The sequence below is a fragment of the Natrix helvetica genome (assembly GCF_964273705.1).
Source record: "Natrix helvetica genome assembly, chromosome: 1".
NCBI lineage: Eukaryota > Metazoa > Chordata > Lepidosauria > Squamata > Natricidae > Natrix > Natrix helvetica.
Window position 1 is genome coordinate 244,015,260 of NC_138548.1, and position 20,242 is coordinate 244,035,501.

Consider the following 20,242-nt stretch of genomic DNA (forward strand, 5'->3'; position numbering starts at 1 on the left):
CCTGGGTCATATGATCACTTTTGACAAGCAAAAGTCAAAGGAAGTCAGATTCACTTAACAGCTGTGGCAAAAGGTTGTAAAATGGGACAAAGGTCACTTAACAACTGTCTTGCTTAGCAATGGAAATTTAGGAATGTTGAGTTCTGATTGTAAGTCGAGGACTACCTGTCCTGTAAAACTGTATATGCTTTTGTGCTTCCCAGTCTCCTTGATTAAGCATGCTTGGTATCTTTTCAACTCTGCAGAGTGATATTCCTACTGCTCAGAGAAAACGATTCACACGTGTTGAGATGGCCCGGGTTCTCATGGAACGAAATCAGTACAAAGAAAGGCTAATGGAGCTTCAAGAAGCAGTGCGATGGACTGAGATGATAAGGCAAGTGCAATTTTTGGTAATATTGTAGACCAGTGGTGGGATACAACCAGTATGCCCCAGTACGGTGCTCCGGAGGGCCTGCCTGCCCCCCATCCTTACCTGTATTTCAGCTGATTGGGGCTTGTGCGCATGGAGCATATGGCGCCTGCATGACGCTCCGCCCAGCAGCTGCAGCATCGTGGAGCGTCGTGGGTGGTAAGTAAGCATGTGCGTGCTGCGCCCGCGCATGTGGTGGACGCTTGACCCCGTTGCATCGTACCAGTTGCAACGGGATCTGAAACCCACCACTATTGTAGACAGATTAAACAAGTCATATACATTTTGTTTACTATGCATGAGAAAAATGCTTCTTTCTTTCTAAAATTCTTTACTGTATTTGTTTTTTTTTTTACATAAACATTTCACAAAAGGAATTTTTTTTTAAAAAAAACATCACTGCTAAAGGTTAACAATTATTATGACATACATTTTTGTGGTGCTTTTATAGATATAAACTAATTTAAGATTAATTTTTGTAGGCAAATTTCCATCAGTGGACAAGATTAATTTTTGTGACTTAATTAACTTGTAAGAAAATGAATTAGAAAGCATCTAACAATAACAAATGGCACGTGGAAGCTTGTTGCAAGAGAACAGATAAAATGATCCAGGTTTTATAGGCATCTCTCATCATTTGCTTAGACTATTTTTAAGGACTATTCTAAAGGCTTCAGAAACGTGTGTGTTTGTGTGTGCACATCAGTGTGCGTGCACACCCTTTAAATCACTGTTGACTCCTGGCGACTGCCTGGTCAGGTCCCTGGAGTTTTCTTGATAAGATTTCGGATGTAGTTTGACATGACCACCTTCCTAGAGCTGCAAGACAGAGTGACTGACCCAAAGTTACCCGGTTGGGTAACCTTGCCTAAGAAGGTCTCCATGCGTAGAATTCATGGACTCCAGGTTTCCAGCCTGGTGTCTTAACCACCATATCAGATTGGCTTTCATTTTAGAAATGAGCTGTGAAAAACAGCATACGTGTGGTACAGAAGAGGAAAAAAAATGGGTTTTATTATTTTATGTATTCTGTTGAGATGGAAGAAGTAAAGAACAAGAAGCAAGGAAGTTGTTGCAGGAGCAGCAGAAAAAGTCAAAGCATGAAGAAGAAAAAGCAGAGTGGTAAAGTAAGGGAAAGAGAAAAAGGAATAGCTAACTGGAAAGGAAAAGTGGATGTGGCACTTGGTACTTAGAAGTTTGATCCAGTTTCTACTGTGGGAGTGGAGTAGCTTCGTAACAGCTGTTTCTTGGGAGGGATACCACTGGGAAGCAGCATACCATTCATAGAAAATAGGCCTAATGCCAGGTTCTGAATGAAATCTGTTTCAGATTTAAAACTGGCCAAGTTGGTATTCTAATTGCAGTGAGACAGATGACATGATCACTCTAGGAATAGATTACCGATTACAGCTGTGCTTCTGGTGTAAACGAACTTGACACGGAGGCAGTTAAATAGTAAACTCTAAAGCTCTCTAGGTCCTGTTGTATATTTGGCTGGCTTTGGCCTTGTTGCATAGAGCCGAACATGCATTATAATTTTCAGAGCATAGAACATTTTCTGCTGGCCGTGTGTGCGCATGAGTGTACGCATGCTCGCAAGTGTTTATGTAATTCATAGGCCTTCAGATTAATTTAGGAAAAAACTTGCATGATAAACAATTCAAAGAGGTAGTGGTTCCTCTTCATTGAATGTGCTCAAGTGAAGGGTATGCAGACATCTGTCTATGATGCCTTAATTTAAATTCCTGCACTGGGCAATGGATGGTTTTGGTGACCTAAATGTCCTTCCTTTCCATGATTCTATGATAAATATATTGATTAAACATCTGTCCCACTTACTGACTACCGTAGAACTTGTGGTCCCACCCATAATTCATTCTATAACTTTGGTCGCAATCCGATTTGGTCGAGACCCAAAATTTGACGCTTACAAAAACAAATGGCGCGGAAGGGGAAATCAGCCGCAAAAAAAGGGGGGACTTTTTTTTTGTTGGAACCCCATTTGGTCATGGTCAGAAGCGTTTGTGATCAGAGGTTCTACTGTATATAAGACCATCCATTTTTGGCAGTAGGCATGCTGAGATGCCTTTCCATCGTCTCCATTTGGCTTTTCTCAGCTCCTTTCTGATCATGTTTTTTTTAAAGTGGTACCCAGTTGTGTGTGAATACTGAATTCAAGTCAGTGTTAATTCTTGATTGACTGCCTGGATAAGCCCTTGCAGTTTTCTTGGTAAGATTTTAGAAGTTTGCTTCTTAGGCCTGAGAGGGAGTGACAACCCAAGGTCACTGAGCCAGCTTTGTGCAAAAGACAGGACTAGAACTCAAGATCTCCAAGTTTGTAGCCTGATGCCTTAAACCGTACACCAAATTGGCTTTCTCCAATTAGTTTGAACTATTTTTTAAAAGTTTCTATTTAAGGTAAACTATATTCATCGTCCCTATTTTGTTGCCACCTAGTGGCATGATAGTTTACTGTTTTGCAGTTAGTTTTTACAGAAAACAAAATAATTCATTTTTTTGATTAGATTGAATTATTCTGCATGAGGACAATTTTCAGTTACTAATTGCAGCAAAACAAATTCATTTTGTTCTCATGTAGTAGGTATACTTTCAACCTGTACAGGTGATTATTTGTTATTGTTGTGAATTAGTTATTGTATCGGATGGTTGCAATTATTTTTATTTTCATAGGAGATACAATTGAATTTAAGAAGGAATACAACAGTGCACAAATGCTGATTTTCTTAAATAATATCATATCCTCATGTACAGCTGTGGTAGGTTTTTTTTTAGTCTAAATCTCAAATTCTGTTTCAGAATTTGGAAAACTCTTATTGTGGATTTACTTATAAAATGCCAATATGGTTCCAACTGTATGAAATGCTCAGGTGTGAGAGATGTTATAATCTGGGCTTTTTATTTTTTTCTTTAGGGCATCAAGAGAAAATCCAGCTATGCAGGAGAAGAAGAGATCGAGTCTTTGGCAGTTGTAAGTATTGAGATACAAATACTTGCATTTATTAGAAATTATATTATTACTCATTTAGGGACCTTTAATTAGTAATGACTACCCATTGTTTTCTTTTATTGTCTAGTATGCCAGACAGGTAAGATGTCAAAGCTGAATTGTATTGTAAGATGCATCCTGAAACATTTATTACGCACTTAGCAGAGAAACATAATTATCTTTCTCTAATTGTGGCAGTTTAAAACCATGCTGTTTGTATACTTACTGACTTCAGTTCACCAAATCTGTTTAAGAGGAGTTCAGATTTTTGCTTTTTGCTCTGTTTAGTACTAAATCTAAAATTACTAAAATTGTACCCAAGAGATTGCATGACTGTCCTGTGTCCTCAGAGGTTTTTAATTTATTTTTGTGAGGAATAATTTAGGATTATTTGGTTGATGAAAATGTTACAAACTGGCAAAATTGCAGGGCTCAGCTGCTAAAGATTCAGAATCCTGCAGGTTTGTGTCTTCATAATACTTTTATTGCTGCTCATGTTGTCTGTTCTTACCTTCTGCTGTGATATTGGTCTGATATACAGAGATTGTAAATCCTACTACCAAGACTGATTTATGAACATGATAATCCAGTATGTTTGGATATATACCCCCTGATTTTAGTTTAACTAGGCATATTTTGGATAGTCTGTGTTATTAAAAAATAGAAATGAAAACAAGATTTATTGAAAAAGTAGGGGAAAGAAACAAGAGGAAATGGGTGAAGGGAGCAACCTTCAAAGATGTAACAGTGAACAGGTCATGAATTTCAAAAGTTGAGTGCATTCTGAAGTGTATGTGCCATTGGCTGAGACTGCTGAAGTTGGGGCAAGCCCACTATAGAAATCTGGTGACCAGGGTAGTGGGGGCAAGGGAGAGGTAAGCCCCATTCCAGCAGAGCCTCCACTTGAGGCCAGCTGATGTTGGCAATTCCAACAGAGGGGAGATGAGACCATGAATGTCAGTGGGAGACAGCAATGCCGGAATACAGTGGCCTCTTCATCTTGGCCATACTGTACACAGCAGCCAAAGGACAGAGATTCCGGGTAGGGGAGATAGATGGGGAGGGTTGAAGCTAAAGCAATTTGCTCAGGGCAGGAAAACATGACTATGGGACGTTTCAACTATCATAAATGTGGGCCAGTTGCCAAGCACCCAAATTTTGATCACATGACTACAGGGAACTTGTAAGTTGCAATCCTTATAAGTGCAAGGACCCATTTATAAGTAAAAAAATTTCAGTGCTGTCAGACCTTCAAATGGTCATAATCTTAGTACTACCTTAATTATCAGGGACCAGAGTCTTGTCATATTTGATATGCAGCATCATCTTTTTGTGCATCCCTAGAGAAAACCATTCCTTCTTTTAGAACAACAGTTTTAGACATTTGGCTAGCCTTTAGCTATCCTCAAAACATTTTCGACTTGAAGGCATATGGATTAATTCTGATGATCTTTATAGCTACCTTCTAACGGTGTGGCTGTATTGAGCAGTGAATGGCTCTTCTTTTCTGCCCTGCTTTGTGTAAGGCACTGTGTTCAATGCGCATGTACATGTAAAACTCCGATGATCAAGAGGCTGTCTGTACTTATGTATTCAAGTGCTTTTGCTTTTTTCCTTTCCAGTTTTAGCAGATTATTCAGTTCATCGGGCAACACTGCTAAGAAACCAGAACCACCAGTTAATGTTAAGTACAATGCACCAACCTCTCATATAACTCCTTCAGTCAAGAAAAGAAGCAGCACCTTATCTCAGCTACCAAGTGACAAATCAAAAGCTTTTGATTTTCTCAGTGAAGAGTAAGTTCTGTTTTTTTTATAGAGCAAAAATACGTGTAGGCAGAACTTACCAGCTATATAGTGACCATGGGCAATATATTTCTGATGATTGGACTTTGCACTCTGGGAATGCTTGGACTCATATTTGTGTTGAATGCAGAGGTGGTGTCAGTGCTTCTGCCCAGCTTGACCTTGTTGCATTAATTGTGTGTCTTCTTGAGGACAAATCTAGAAGTGGTGACATAGGTCTTATTATCTCTAGACTGGATTATTGCAATTCAAACTACGTCTTGAAACTGCACCTGGCCCAGAATGTAACACTGGTGGGTCTTCTCTTAAAGGATTATAGTTCTTTAAGTCCAGTGGTAGGATTCAAATTTTTTTACTACTGGTTCTGTGGGCGTGGCTTGATGGGTGTGGCTTGGCTTGGTGGGCGTGGCAGGGGAAGGATGCTTCAAAATCCCCATTCCCTCCCCACTCCTGGGGGAGGTTACTGCAAATTCCCCATTCTCTCCCCACCCTACTAACCTGTTTTCCAACTCCGTACTCCTGTTCAGGACAACAAAAGATCAGCTGGGAGGTAGTGGGGCCAGGGCCAGCCTATCATATTTTTCAGAGTATAAGATGCACCGGAGTATAAGACGCACCCAGGTTTTGAAGAGGCAATTTTTTTAAAAAAAGTAGGTAGGTATATAGAGGGAGAGAGAGGGAGAGAAAGAGAGAGAAATACAGTAGGTAGGTAGAGAGATAGAGAGAGTAGTTAGGTAGGTAGGTAGATAAAGGGATAGAGAGAGAGAGAAATAGAGAGAAATACAGTAGATAGGTAGGGAGAAAGAGAGTGTAGATAGGTAGGTAGAGGGATAGAGAGAGAGAGAGTAGGTATGTTGGTAGTAGAGGGATAGAGAGAGAAAAATAGAGAAATACAGTAGATAGGCAGGGGGAGAGAGAGACAGTAGGTAGGTAGGGAGAGAGAGAGTAGGTAGGTACGTAGGTAGATGCTTCCAGGTGTGGAGAAGAAAATAGCTGACAACCTGTAGCACCTAAAACTTTGTTTCTGCTGTAGCACTTGATCAATGTAATTCTCATCACCCACTCTAACTAAACAGATTTCCGAAAGGAAAAAAAAAGTTTTTGCACTCTGCAAATCTACCCAAAACAGCCCGTTTTTTGTGAAAACGCCCCCCCCTTTTTAAAAAAAGACATGAATAGCCTTGGGGGGGTTTGCAGAGTTCTCCGGGGGGGGGGGGAGAAAATGAGCAAAAAATGGTCCATTTTTGGTGAAAATGGGCCTTTTTTGTCAAAAACTACATGCATTTATGGAGGCTTACAGAGTTGTTGCTGGGGGCTTGGGGGGGGCAAAATGGCCTATTTTTTGCTCATTTCTGCCCTCCCCAGCCCCCAGGATCTCTCTGAAAGCCTCCATAAGGCTATTCACGGCCATTTTGGTGAAGGGGCGGGGCTTCAGGAGGCAAAAATTGCTGTATTCGGTGTATAAGACGCACCCAGATTTTCAGCCTCTTTTTAGAGGAAAAAAGTTGCGTCTTATACTCTGAAAAATATGGTATTTGTTGGTTCTCTGAACTACTCAAATTTTCCGCTGCCGGTTCTCCAGAACCTGTCAGAACTGGCTGAATACCACCTTGTTTTAAGTCCCTCAAAGGCCATATTTCTTACAATTTTGCAACCATAATTCAAAACAGTGGTGATGGTGACTTTTCAAAACATAAAAGAACTCAAGATGAGCTACCGTAAAGAATAATTTTTTCCAGACTAGTTTGCTTGTGCAATCGATTATCTGATGGAGAGAGACTTTTCTTTATGTTTCAGTAGTCATGTAAAACAATAGAATTCTTTATGATGGAAAAAAACTAGTTTGATCATTTCTAGGAATTCTATTGTAAAGTCACATTTATATAAGACCTTTTTTTAAAAAATTGTGTGGGATTATATATGTACTTCACTTGCCACCAGCATTTCTATTGATAAGTGTTTTGAATATTCTGAGTATTGCATAAGACCAAAGAATGTAGTCAACAATTATATGTCTACACGTATATAATTTACAGTCTGTGGCATTCACTCAAATCGCTAAAGTATAACCTTTGTTGTCCTCCTTGAATCTAGCATAACATACTAAAAAAATCTCCCAAATTATTTTAACTTTTTTCTTTTGTCTTTTGAACACTGCTTCTATGAATAGTGTCTAGTTTGCATATTGTTTGCACAGACAGCAGTTTTGTGAAAAGGAGATCACTAATATCCAAAGCATTATCTTTTATATAGTAAATGGGAAAGTGAAATACAGGCATAAATAACTGAGCCTCTGTAAGAACAATGTTATTTTTGTTTGCATGAATCTGACAGATACTTGTAGGTGTAATTTATGTTGGAGAGGGGCATGGCTCCTCCTCCATCACATTCTTTTGTTGAAACATTTGCAAAAACAAGTTAAGCCTTTCTTTAATTTTTAGAAACTGCCCAGTAGTTCTCTGCAAACTTGAAATGTACGTGTTAAATTTCTTTCTTCCTCCCAGCTTTCTTACCTAATGGAATCTCAATGATTGCATTGGAGCACACAGAAAGTTTTTAAGAGACCATCAACTTCCTGTGTGCCCCATCATACTCTGGGGGTAAGTCAGGCAAGACAGATCATGCACAATACCACGAAAAAGAGTAGGGGGCTCATGGACATACAGAAAAGTATTAGGACAATATGTTTCTGGAAACCTATCTGTGACTCTATAGTAATTAAAGCTTTTATATAGTTTTGAGATGTGGCTTCAATAATTTAACCTTTACGTCCGTCATAGGTAGATTTTCTTTCAGGCCTTGTATGGTACTCAAATGGTGAATTGCAGGCTGCTCTCGAAAATGTAAGCTAGATTACAGCAAAGAAATGAATGGCACCAAAACCAGATTTTAATCTGGGACTGAAATTAAATGTAATATTAGTTAAAATTAATTGAATACAGTTAATACTATTCAGATTTTTCCCTTTCTGTTGATAATAACTTTTGAAAAAGTAATCTTAAGGACTGGGCATGGTACAACTGTTCTTTAAGGAACATAAATCTAAATCGGTGTTGACAAGTTCCTATCAGATCAAGTTTAAATTCTTAGAAGTTGCTAAGGGATATGGTGGCTGTCCTTATTTCCAGCTTCCAGTCATACTGTGGACATCGAAATATGAGACAAAACAGAAGAGGGGCAAACCTACTTAGGATGGGAATATCAGCCTTCCAAGTTATAGCATACCCATTATAGTTAACAACATGCCATGTCAGAAAGATTGTGTGTGTGTGTGTGTGTATTTCATAGCAATTTGGGTATCTAGAAAGATTTTCATACTAACATGCAACTTTGTAAAATAAATTAAGAGCATAAAGCTTTCTGTAGGTTTCCTGCAGAGCAGTTGAGGGTATTTTATTCAAATAAAAAATTCAGCCTGCTGCCATGCAAATTAATTTTGTAGTTTTAAACAGCTTGGAAAAAATGTTTTTCCGGCTTCAGAAATGAACTTTTATTAAAAATACAATAGTAATATGTTGTCTAGATTAGCAAAAGTTGATTTAATGTTCAGTGAAAGTAATTTTTGCTACAGCAGTTTCTGCTACTCCATATAATAAGAAAATACATTCTGTATGGTGTTATTTAAATAGTATTATATTTACCCCAATAAAAGTCTTAATTTTTTCCTCAAGTGCTTTATTGTAAAATGGGGATATTTTAGATTCATTGATAATACAATAATTGAGAAAATAATTATTATTTTCTTTTTTATAATCTGTTTTAGATGAGGATTATCTTAAATTCAGGAGTACTATTTGGGCAAATATAGTAACTTTAAAGAATACCTGCTTTTGCATTCACTAAATCTGGATATCTGAAATGCTATTTTTAACAATATGGAAGGGAATGGAATTATTTGGATTTTTAAAAAAGAGTGTTTCCTGTGGTCTAGGTCTGAGGCCAGTATGGCCTCACGAAGAGAGCAAAAAAGAGAACAGTATCGCCAAGTGAAAGCTCATGTTCAGAAAGAAGATGGCCGAGTACAAGCTTTTGGCTGGAGTCTTCCTCAGAAATACAAACAGGTATTTTGTTAGATATTAACTATCATATTTTTCGGGCTATAAGACGCACCAGAGTATAAGATGCACCATGATTTTGAAGAGGTAAATTAAAAAAAAAAGTTTTTGCATTCTGCAGGCCTCCCAAACCCTTTGCATGCTCATTTTTTTTGGAAAAAAAAGGGCATGCAGAGCTTTGGGAGGCTTGTAAAGTGCTCCTGCGGGCTGGGGGCCTCCCCAAAACGAGCAAAAAATGGCCCATTTTTTGCAAAAAAAGGGGGGGCATGCAGAGCTTTGGGAGGCTTGTAGAGTGCTTCTGGGGGCTGGGGCAAAAATGACCAAAAACAGCCCGTTTTTTGCTTGTTTTTGCCCTCCCCAGCCCTCAGGAGCACTTTGCAAGCCTCTCAAACCCTCTGCACGTCCATTTCTGCAAAGGGGGCGGGGTTTCGGTAGGTCAAAAATGCTGTATTCTGTATAAGATGCACCTAGATTTTCACCCTTTTTTTGAGGGAAAAAGGTGCGTCTTATACTCCGAAATATGCAGTACCTAGCAAAGGAGTAAACTCAACTTTGCTATTATCTGTTCTTTATTGTTTAGGTATTATTGTTCCATAAGGGGATCACTGAAAGCATTTCTGCTTATAAAACAAAGACGGAAAAACACAATAATTTGAGGATTTAGAGCTACATGTTATGTCACTATGCAGACGCCCCCATTAAATAAAATAAAGCTATGAACTGAAACAAACGATTATATAAAACTAATAGCCATGAAAAATTAACAACCAGTTTGAAAGGGTAATGGAAGTTTTTAAGTATTGGCAAAAATGAAAAAGAAAATATTAAATTGCCTCCTGAAGGTCCCTGAAGCCTCCAGAGGGCTTCCGGGGGGGGGGGGGGGGAGACTGTTTTCGCCCTCGCCATGCTCCTATAAAGCCTCTGGAGCCTGGGGAGGATGAAAAAAGCATGCAAAAATGGGGGGGGGGTTTCCCCGCCTGTAGTGCACGCATGCGCACTGGGTGTGTGTGTCACGCATTGCATTATGGATGCAGCATGCCTGCACACGACCCCCCTGTGCTCCTCCCACTTATGGCACGTGAGCCAAAAAAGGTTCGCCATCGCTGTCTTAGGATATTCTTAGATAGGGATGTGAAAAACTTTTTTAAAAAATAATAGTATTGTACTACTCTGGGTAGAAGCATATCTACCCCTTGGCTTTTTATTTTAAATTAAAAGTATTGGTTAACTTTCATATGCCTGAGGGTTTGATATTTTTGTATTGTGTCAAATCCATCAAAAATGGGATGTGGTTGTGTGTATCTATAGGATGCCAGGCATGTCTTAATGTAAAATAAAGAAAACGTGTGACATTAGGAGACGTCTATAGAGATTCTCAGTCATCCAGGTCATGGTTATCCCAAAGGTGCTTTTTTCCAAGAGGCAACTGGACTTTCTAGTTTTTCTTTGAAGACGGTTCGCTTCTGATCCAAGAAGCTTCTTCAGTTGAAGAATCTTTGGGACATTAGAAGACATACAATAGATTTGTCTACAGATTGTATCTTTATTTCTATTTCTGTCTTCTTTCTCTGTTTCTTTAATTCTTTTTCTCATACTGCCTGAACTTGCTGTTATTTAGTTATCTTATGATCATTTCAGTATTGTAAATCTTTGGGCTCTTTGGTTTAAAATGTTACCAAGCCTATAAACAAAAAATAGTTTAACAAAAAGCCTAATCTTTTCAAAGAGAGAAAACAAATGGAACCTATTCTGGTCTTATAAAGAAATGACAATATAATCCATGCCTGGAAAAATCAAGTAGAAGCGAAGAGTTCATTGTGGATACTGTCATGGGAAAATGCCCCACTAATTGTCTATTGAAGACATGTCATCACAAGACAGCACTCATCTCGTCCTGCCTGCCTGCCTGCCTGCATGAAATAATTGTTTCTTTTTAGTGCAATGCAGGATAGCCTAGGCCACGGGTGCCAAACGCACGTCATCACAGCAGTGTCACATGACATATCAGGACTTTCACACCCTTTGCTAAACCAGGCGTAGGCGTGGCCAGCGTGTGACGCATCCGGGCCGTTGGCTGGGAGTTTGACAGCCCTGGCCTAGGCTGTTATTCTAAAGAGCCTTCGGAGAACCGTGGCCTGTTGGGCTGTAATCAGCTGGCAGGTCTGATGTTAAGGTTTCTATTCTCTGCAACATTTTGGCCATGAGGATCTTCTTGATTCATGTCCAACTGTCTTCTGGAATACTGCTGAACAACGGTAGAAATCTTTCCCCGCTGCCATTTAGTAACTGTAGCACTTCTGCAGCAAAGTGGAGTGGATAACTGTACCATACAGATGTTGATCTATTTCATAATAGCTCTGTAGCTTGCTTCCTTTTGAGCCCTTTCTTCTGTCCAAGGAGTGATGATTCTGTGGGACCAGGGAACTGAGGGCATATGACATCTGGATCTTGTGCTGCCAGTTGCTTGGCACTGAAGGAAATATTTCCCACTAACCTCTGTCCTTCTTCCCTCTAGGTTATCAAAGTGGCCGTAACACCCATTTTTTCTTTATTGCCAAACAGATTAGATAGTCAAAGTGCAGTTATATTTAAAGGTATTGTCTTTTTCTGCCAACTCCTGCATTGAGTAATAGCACTTTATTGCTGCCTTGAGAAAGAAGGCTAACTCTGTCAACATGTGATAGATATTATAGAAATGTGAAAGAAGGTCTATTTCTATTTCTATTTCTATTTATTTCTTAGCCGCACCCTCTCCCGAAGGACTCGGGGCGGCGTACAATGAAACATATGAAATAAATATGTGGACAAAACAAACATATAACAGAGACATATACCGAGACATACACAAGGAGGAGGTCGGCTGATAAATAAAACAATTAAAATACAGTATTTAAAAACCCCTAGATAATTAAATATAATTAAAATACCCAGTAAAAACCCGTCAGGAGCGATATGGTTAGATCAAAGTTGAGCCAGGCCAGCTGCTTGGAATAGGTGGGTCAAAAGAAAAAGAGGTGAATATGCAGAATGTTGGCATAGTGCCCTTGGTCTGATGTTTTCTACCGTTGTGGTTAACCCTTCTTTTGTCTTGTTTGGAATTCTTGCTGCTTCAGAGATGATGGGATTAGGGCATTGATTCCTGTCACAATATTGCCATAGTAATTTCAGCATCACCATTCCATACTTCCTCCACGAAGAGGAAATCTTGACAAGAGACCTTTGATTGCTGTTAAAAATCTAATTAGGGATGTTATTGTATTCATAAGGCTTGGGTGCGGTTTGATGCTTTGGAAAATAACTTGATTTAACTTGGATACTTGTATATAAGTAGTTGTAACTGTTTTTATTTTTCAATACAGTGGGATAGATTATTTAGAAACACTGGGCTTTTCTGTCCACCAAGAGATACACCTGATTGGAAAGAATTAGGCAGAGGGGTTTGGGAGCTAAAGTTCTTTGTGTTCTCATTTAAAAGCTAGCAAAAGGAAAATGCCCATAAGCTTTTATATTTGTGAGAATGGATAAACATTTCCCACAAATAAATTTGAACGTTTTTGGAAGTCTCACTTGAACAATGCAGGTGCATCAGTTTTGTCTGATTCAGTTTATTGAGAGACTGATATCTCTGCTATAGTAGTTAAGCTAGATTGTTTCTGTGGGCAGTTTTCCATAAGCATAACTTCATTCTCTATTACAGTAGCCTCTGGCAGTGAGAATGGGTAAGGACAAAACCTTGTTTTAAGGTTTAAATTGTGTTATTTCCCCCCTCCCAGTTCCCTTACAAAAGTCTCCCAGGTATTACTGCTTCCAGCATGGAACAGAACACATGGTAGTAATGGGCACTGGGTAGGCAGAGGCAATATTTCCAGTAATCATTGTACATCAATAAATGGCTCAAGGTGATCACTAACTTTCCAAATCCATTAATAATTTACCTAGGAAATTAAACTTTTAACTGCTCAACTACTCCTGATTTCCTAGAGATGCTTTAGCTACCAAAACCTAGATTTCATTACAGCCCAGCAAATCACAAGACTTATACTGTATGTTTTCCTCAAAGTATTCAACAGAGATCAAAGAGGCCTGTATGTACTTTGAACACTTCTGATGCTCAGAGCTAAATGAATGAATGTAATTTTAGAAGATTCCTATGGGCTATAGAATCTGTCAGAGATCTTTCACATGGGGGAAATAGACTCATGAATCATCTGGCGCCTAGGGTCTGTTGAGATTCAAAATACTTGTGCCTAGCCTTTTGGTGTTTGAAAGTCATATCCTCATAACATTGGAATATGCTAAATATATTAAAGAGGTTATTGAAAATGCTTCATTAGAATTCAGCAAGCACAGAATAATTCCCAGAGGGTCCTCAAAGATTTCCTTTAGGTTAAACATGCTGTCCTTAATCTAGGCTTTGAAGCCCATGGGTACTATGTATATGGTTTCATTATAATTCAGATCTGTTAAAACCACAATTACTTATACCTGAAGAATTTTCTAAAACGAGTCACATACTAATCTACCTTACATTACATGCTGCTATTTGGGAGCTTACAATAGTCCTCCCTCATGGCCTTACCCAAGTCTCCAATTGTGACACTAAGAACTAAGGATGATAAGGGCTTCTTCTGGAAGTTACATCAGGCAGAAAGACATTGAAACTATAAGAGTAGTAAAGTTAGAGTAGCTGTTTGAAACATCGCTAAGGGAAGGTTCTTGAATTATATTTGCGGATTATATCAAGTATTTTTTAGTAACTGCTACAGTTTTGGTCACCCGATCTCAGCGTGAAGGCCTTTGGAAAAAGAGTACTGTAGATCGTCTTTAATTTACCCAGACTTAAATTAATTTAAGCATATTTCTCTTCAGAATGCCCGTTCACACCAAACAGACAGTGGGAATTGGTCACTGAATTGTTTCTGCTTTTCTGAGATGGAAGCTTCTAAATTTAAGCTACTGTAATTGGTCAGGAACGGACTTTCATATTTGTAGCAGAAAACTCTTCCCGTATCAATCTCCTCTTCTTTGTGTTTTAAGGAAGAAATGCAGTCAGAATTCTTGTCTTCCTGGATTAACTCAGTGTTGGCTTGCACCCTCATATCAAAATCAGTGTTACCTTTTCTTTCATTCTTTAGATTATAAATGGTGGTGCTCAGGGTGACAGCAGGATGAGGAATTTGCCTGTGCCTGTTTATCTGAGACCACTTGATGAAAAGGATACCTCCATGAAGGTAGATGAGTTTTTGTTTTCTTTGTCTCCTCTCATATACTGTAAATAAATGCCAAATTGGCTGGGGGATTGTTGGATAACTTGTGAGGGATGAGCTGATTTGTTATGTGTCAGGTGGGTGCGGAAGTCCACTAAACACTTGCATGTCTGAGTTGGGATTGAGAGAGCAGACCGAAACATCCTGACAGCAGTGGACAGAAATATGTGTGGCAGGCAATCTCATATCAAATCAGTATTACATTTTCCTTTATTATTCCTTAGACATAAATGATGGTGGGGATGGGAGGATGTACTTAGAGATATTGGGTGTGTTATTCGCAAATGGTCCAACTTGGCTGGCCCTTGTTTCTACCCTCAATGCCTGGTTATTGGATCCATGATGACCCTGGATTATAGCGATTGTGTCTAAATGTCAGGTTGGCTTGTAGTCAAAGGAACATGATTCATGATCTTATGATGGATGAGGGTACTGATTATTAAATTCAGGTACAGGCTGTACTTAAAACATTGTTATCTTATTGCATTTCATAAAGCTTAATTTGATAAAATGTTTATCAAGCTCTCTTGTCATTAAAGCTATGGTGTGCTGTAGGCGCGAACTTATCCGGAGGGAAGACACGGGATGGTGGTTCAGTAGTTGGTGCCAGTGTCTTCTACAATGATATTGCAACTACAGACATGGACAGCGGCAAACCGAGAAGTGCGTCTCAAAATAGCTTGGATAGATTGGATCAAGAACTCAAGGTAATGCTAGAGGTAGATTTAAAGTGCAAATAGTTTCTGCTTTGTGTTGTAGTTGACAATACTTTAGTTCGTGGTCCTGAATTTGAAGTGTGTTTGTGTAGGAGAAAAGGGATGCAGAGCTTTGGGGGGGGGGGGCAGAATTAAGTGCATCATCAGTTTGTGGATTCCCACAAGCACTCCAAGCCCAACCTCTCCTGAATACCGTTAACCCTTATATGGCGTCAATTTAATGTTGAACTTCAGTTGACTGGATTCTTGATATAGGCTTGAATAAATCTAGGCCACAACCTTACGAATGGTCCTGATTCTTTCCCCCTGACAGTTTGCTTTACATAGCAGGCAATTAAATCATTATTTCAGAAAAGCTTGCCAGAAAAGAAGTTAAAGAGTAGGTGCATTTTTTCCTCTCCCACTATTTTTTTCTCTTTCATGACAAACAAAAACATATTGCCTTCCATTGGATTTATTGGGAAGGAAGTAATCTAAGTATCTCTTTGGTTAGTTAAAGAGACTGACTTACAGTTGGAATTACAGTTGGAGACTGATCTGGGGATCAGTCTCTTTAACTCCCTCTCCTGTCATTGAAGTTCTTATATGGGGAAAAATGAACTTGGGTCTCTCTGGTAGCTAGGAAATTGTTCCCTGTCAAATCTTCCTCTTTGAAAACTAGTCATGCTTTTAGGCTTTTGCTCATTCTGGGTAACTAAGGAGTATTCCACACACACTCTGCAACCAAACACACCCAGCAACCACCTGATACGTTTCAAAAGGGAACTATTAACCTACTGTGGCATTTGCATCTCTCTTCCTTATTTGCAAGCTGCCGCAAACTATTAAGAAAACTTCCTGCGTTGCCTGCTAAGCTATTAAAGGTAGTCCTTGGCTTACCACCATTCGTTTAGCGACCGTTCAAAATTACAACAGCACAGGGGGATAAATCGATCCTCTCCCTTATGTCTGTCACAGCATCCCCATGGTCATGTGATCAAAATTTGGCAATGAGCATGTATTTGTGATGATTGCAGGGATTATTCACTCATTAGGACTATGCAGCTACTTAAAATAGAAAAGAAAAAGTGTTTCAGAGGGGAAGTAGGTACACTCAAGCACTTATTGTCACTGTCTTAAATAAGTTGTATCTTTTCCTGGGCTCACAGAGCTGTGGGGTAGTCTCAGGAAACTACATATTTGAGGCGAGGATTATGGAAGTAGCAATACAGTAATGTTATTATTTATTTAAATTTATTGCATGTCCAACTCCACTAATTGCATCTTATTAACACCTTCTTAATTCAGATGCACATTTCAAATATGTATCTGGCAACGGTGTTACTGCCCTCTCATCATAAAACAGAGGTTGTTATTGCACACTTTACAACACATCTGGTGTGATACAGTTGTATGTTTACAATTGTTGTTCTTGATTTTCCCTATACAGGACCAGCAAAAAGAACTGAGAAACCGAGAAGAACTATCAAGCCTTGTTTGGATCTGTACCAGTACCCATTCTGCTACAAAAGTTATCATTGTAGATGCTAACCAGCCAGGAAACATCCTAGACAGTTTCATTGTTTGCAATTCGCATGTACTTTGTATAGCTAGTGTGCCAGGTAAGAGACACAGGGTAACAACTGTTTTAAGTTAATAAGGATTCTTTTTCCACTTGTTTCGACAATGCTAGATATCCCAACTTTGGTTAAATTCAGCTAAAGAGTAGAGTCATTCTCAAACAACATTTGCAAGTTAGCTATTAATCTTTCTCTTGGATAGTTTTGACTGTTAGAAGTGCCTACATAATATATAACTAACTTGGTAAATTGCAAAAATCTTAAGATGGCTAAATTCTGTTAGAGAAGGCAACAGTTTCTGTTGTGGCTCAGGAAAAATATGTAAAATCTATTTGAAAAAACTTGAGAGTTTATAAACACAAAATCTATTCTGAATACTGTATTTCGAAGACTTGAGTTCTGGTAAAAACAGCAAGTTATTTCTAAGAACCAATACCTGTATTGGTACTTAATTTATTTATGCTACTTTATCTGGCAGGTTGAGGTTCATTCTCAGATAGGAGTACATATACATTGTTGACCTTTGTGATGGGAATAGGAGTAAAATTGTAAGTGGTGAGGAATTTGTACGAGTTGTGGAATTATATGCAATGGCCTTTAAAAACTCATTAATTAAAATACTTCAGTTTTCTAAAATGACTGAAGTAGCTGCATCAATCAAAGTAGTTGATTGTAACCTATTTACATTGATGATATGATTAAAATATGTAGTGTCAAATTAATAATTAATTAAATAATAAAAATGCTGAAGTGTAGGCAGTTTTGTACTCTCAGAGCATGTTATACCTCTGCTCCTTGATCTGTCTTTTTTGCCAATATGCTTTGAGGTTCAAATCAAGGTACTGGTAGTTCTGTATAAAGCCCTACATGACATGGGGCCAAGTTATTTGGGGCACCATTTCTCCTCCATTTTATCTACTTTACCCATCAGATCTGGCAGGAGAGACAAGTTATGGGTCTCATCTATGAAAGAATGTCATCTGGTGGGACCCTGAAGATAGTCCAGAGATGATGATTATATTGATGTATGATTTGGAGTGTGTCCTTGTATAATTTCATCCTTGCTGCTGATTATGTGTTTGTATATGGAACACACCTGTTGCACAGTCAGCCTGATGTTAAGACTGGATTTAGCATTTGGCATCTATCAAGTCTTTCTCAAGGACCCAGCATAGGCAGGACCAAGATTTCATGTGCAGCAGACAATGAAAACCGATGCTATAATAAATATGTTTTCATTTTAATTTACCCCAAAAGACTTTGCTTTTATGGTTTACTCCTAGTGGTCTTCCTATACAGAAGTGGAGTTTGAATAAACTTTAGTGAGATTATAGAGGATCTTTGGGTTTTCTCTTTTATTCTAGATTAAGGTGAATAGCACTCCCGTATGTTTTTGCAGGTTAAATAAGAGGCTTTGTACATTTTATACTAGAACATTAAATATTATTTTTTCTTAATGCCCAGGCCTCTTCTTGAGTATTTCTCTGCTGGAGGAGTTATTTATTTTAGATTCGGACAATTTTTGTTTAGTAGTTCACATATTAAAACTTGTAGGGATTTGCGTAGAGAATTCTAGGTGCAGATGTTTCACTACCCAAACTAGGTAACATCATCAGTGCTAGTCTGAAAGAAAACAACTAAGATCAGAGAGCACCAAGAACCCCTTATTTCATCCCTGAGCTACAAATATTTTCTTTTGTAGAATTCTAGGTGTTCTTTCAGCTTGTTGTCTGAAGATGTTTCATTACCCAAGTAGGTAGCCTAGTCAGTGCTAATGGGTGTGGGGTTTGGTCCCTGTTTATATAGCTTATAGTGTTGGTTGGAGTGTGGTTTTTCTCTTTGGTAATTTTTTTTAATTAGAGTATTGTTTTCTACTTAATAGTTTGTCTGGTATTAATCCCTGTTTATTTGGAGTTGGCTGCTGGAAATGATGTGATGTTTCTTAGCTTTGTTCTTCTTTCTTTTGTATGGCATGTAAAGGTGGTTTATCTCTCAGAGAGCATCTAGGATTCCACATTCAACCCTGAGCTACATGTATTCCCTTCTGTTGGACGATAACGATAATCAACCTGACGCATGTAACATTTTCTTTCAGGGGCTCGAGAGACTGACTACCCTACAGGAGAAGAAGGATCACAGGAACCAGACTCTGGGGTAGTGGATAAGTCATCCTTGAGTGGCAGCATAAATAGCAATAGTTCAGCAGAAGCAGACAGTCTGTTAGGAGGAATCACAGTAGTTGGATGTACAGCTGAAGGCATTACAAGTTCTGCTGCTACCCACAGTTCCAGTGCTGCTTCGCCTGAGACAAACAAACAGCCAGGTATAAAAAATTCTGTGAAAAAGAGGTTAACTCTCCTTTATGTTAGGACTTGTATGCATATTGATGTAGTGTCCTCAGCAACAATATGGAAATGGTTGCCATCCTCCCAATCAAACTGACAACGCTGCTGGTCAAGTAGGAGGTCTCTTCCTACTCAGCTTCTAAAACATAGCTTAGTGCAACTAAGAAAACAAATACATTATTATTTAGCATTATATACATTCCACAAGACAATTTTATTTCTAACTGCCCCTGACATTTCTAGCTGAAGAGGGAAATCTCATTCTTTTAGAAAATGCAGGGAAAGATACAGTTTTATAATATTCTAAGATGCATTTACATTAATATCACAACACATTAATCGTACAAACCAGTTACATTTTAGTCTACAAGCAGAGGTTGGGATGGAGAGGACAGTTTCATTTCCATATGTCCTCTTTGCTTACTATTATATTAGATATAATTCTGATATACAGGTAGTCCTCGACCTATGACCACAATTGAGCCCAGAGTTTCTGTTGCTAAGTGAAACACTTGTTGAGTGAGTTTTGCCCCATTTTACAATCTTTCTTGCCACCATTGTTAAATGAACCAGTGCAGTTGTTAAGTTAGTAACACAGTTCTTAAGTGAATCTGCTTTCCTATTGACTTGCCAGAAGGTCACGAAAAGTGATCACTTGACCCTGAGACACTGCAATAGTAATAAATATGAGCCAGTTGCCAAGCCTCTGAATTTTGAACATGTGACCATGAGGATGCGGCAATGGTGGTAAGTGTGAAAAACGGTCATAAGGATTTTTTTCATGTTGTCGTAACTTTGAATGGTCCCTGAATGATCTGTGGTAGGTCAAAGGCTACCTGTATACTGATGCTGATATCGGCATTTATTGTTATGTGCTTAAGACTTAGGCTTGGTACTCCTGCAACAGTAAAAAGACAAACCAAAACTTTAATTCCTATTTTCAATTAACCTTAGCCTGGCTTTATACTGCAAGCTGTAGATAGGATGTCCTGTATTTCAGAAATTATGCTAACTTCAGTGAATGTGGAAAAAGCAGTTCAACTTTGTGGGTGGGATAAATACATTTCTCCATGCTT

At 38.7% G+C, this 20,242-nt stretch overlaps 1 protein-coding gene across 5 annotated transcripts in view; it reads left to right on the top strand.

The window, feature by feature from the left end:
- The window catches only part of SPAG9 (sperm associated antigen 9), a 97,140-nt gene that overhangs the window by 43,607 nt on the left and 33,291 nt on the right, over positions 1-20,242 (top strand). For all 5 annotated transcript variants that reach the window (XM_081955485.1, XM_081955487.1, XM_081955486.1 and 2 more), the window contains 8 exons: positions 246-376; positions 3,345-3,401; positions 5,042-5,215; positions 9,156-9,285; positions 14,415-14,510; positions 15,086-15,253; positions 16,692-16,863; positions 18,917-19,144. In XM_081955485.1, the coding sequence (XP_081811611.1) occupies positions 246-376; positions 3,345-3,401; positions 5,042-5,215; positions 9,156-9,285; positions 14,415-14,510; positions 15,086-15,253; positions 16,692-16,863; positions 18,917-19,144 (1,156 nt within the window). The remainder of the gene's footprint in view (positions 1-245; positions 377-3,344; positions 3,402-5,041; positions 5,216-9,155; positions 9,286-14,414; positions 14,511-15,085; positions 15,254-16,691; positions 16,864-18,916; positions 19,145-20,242) is intronic.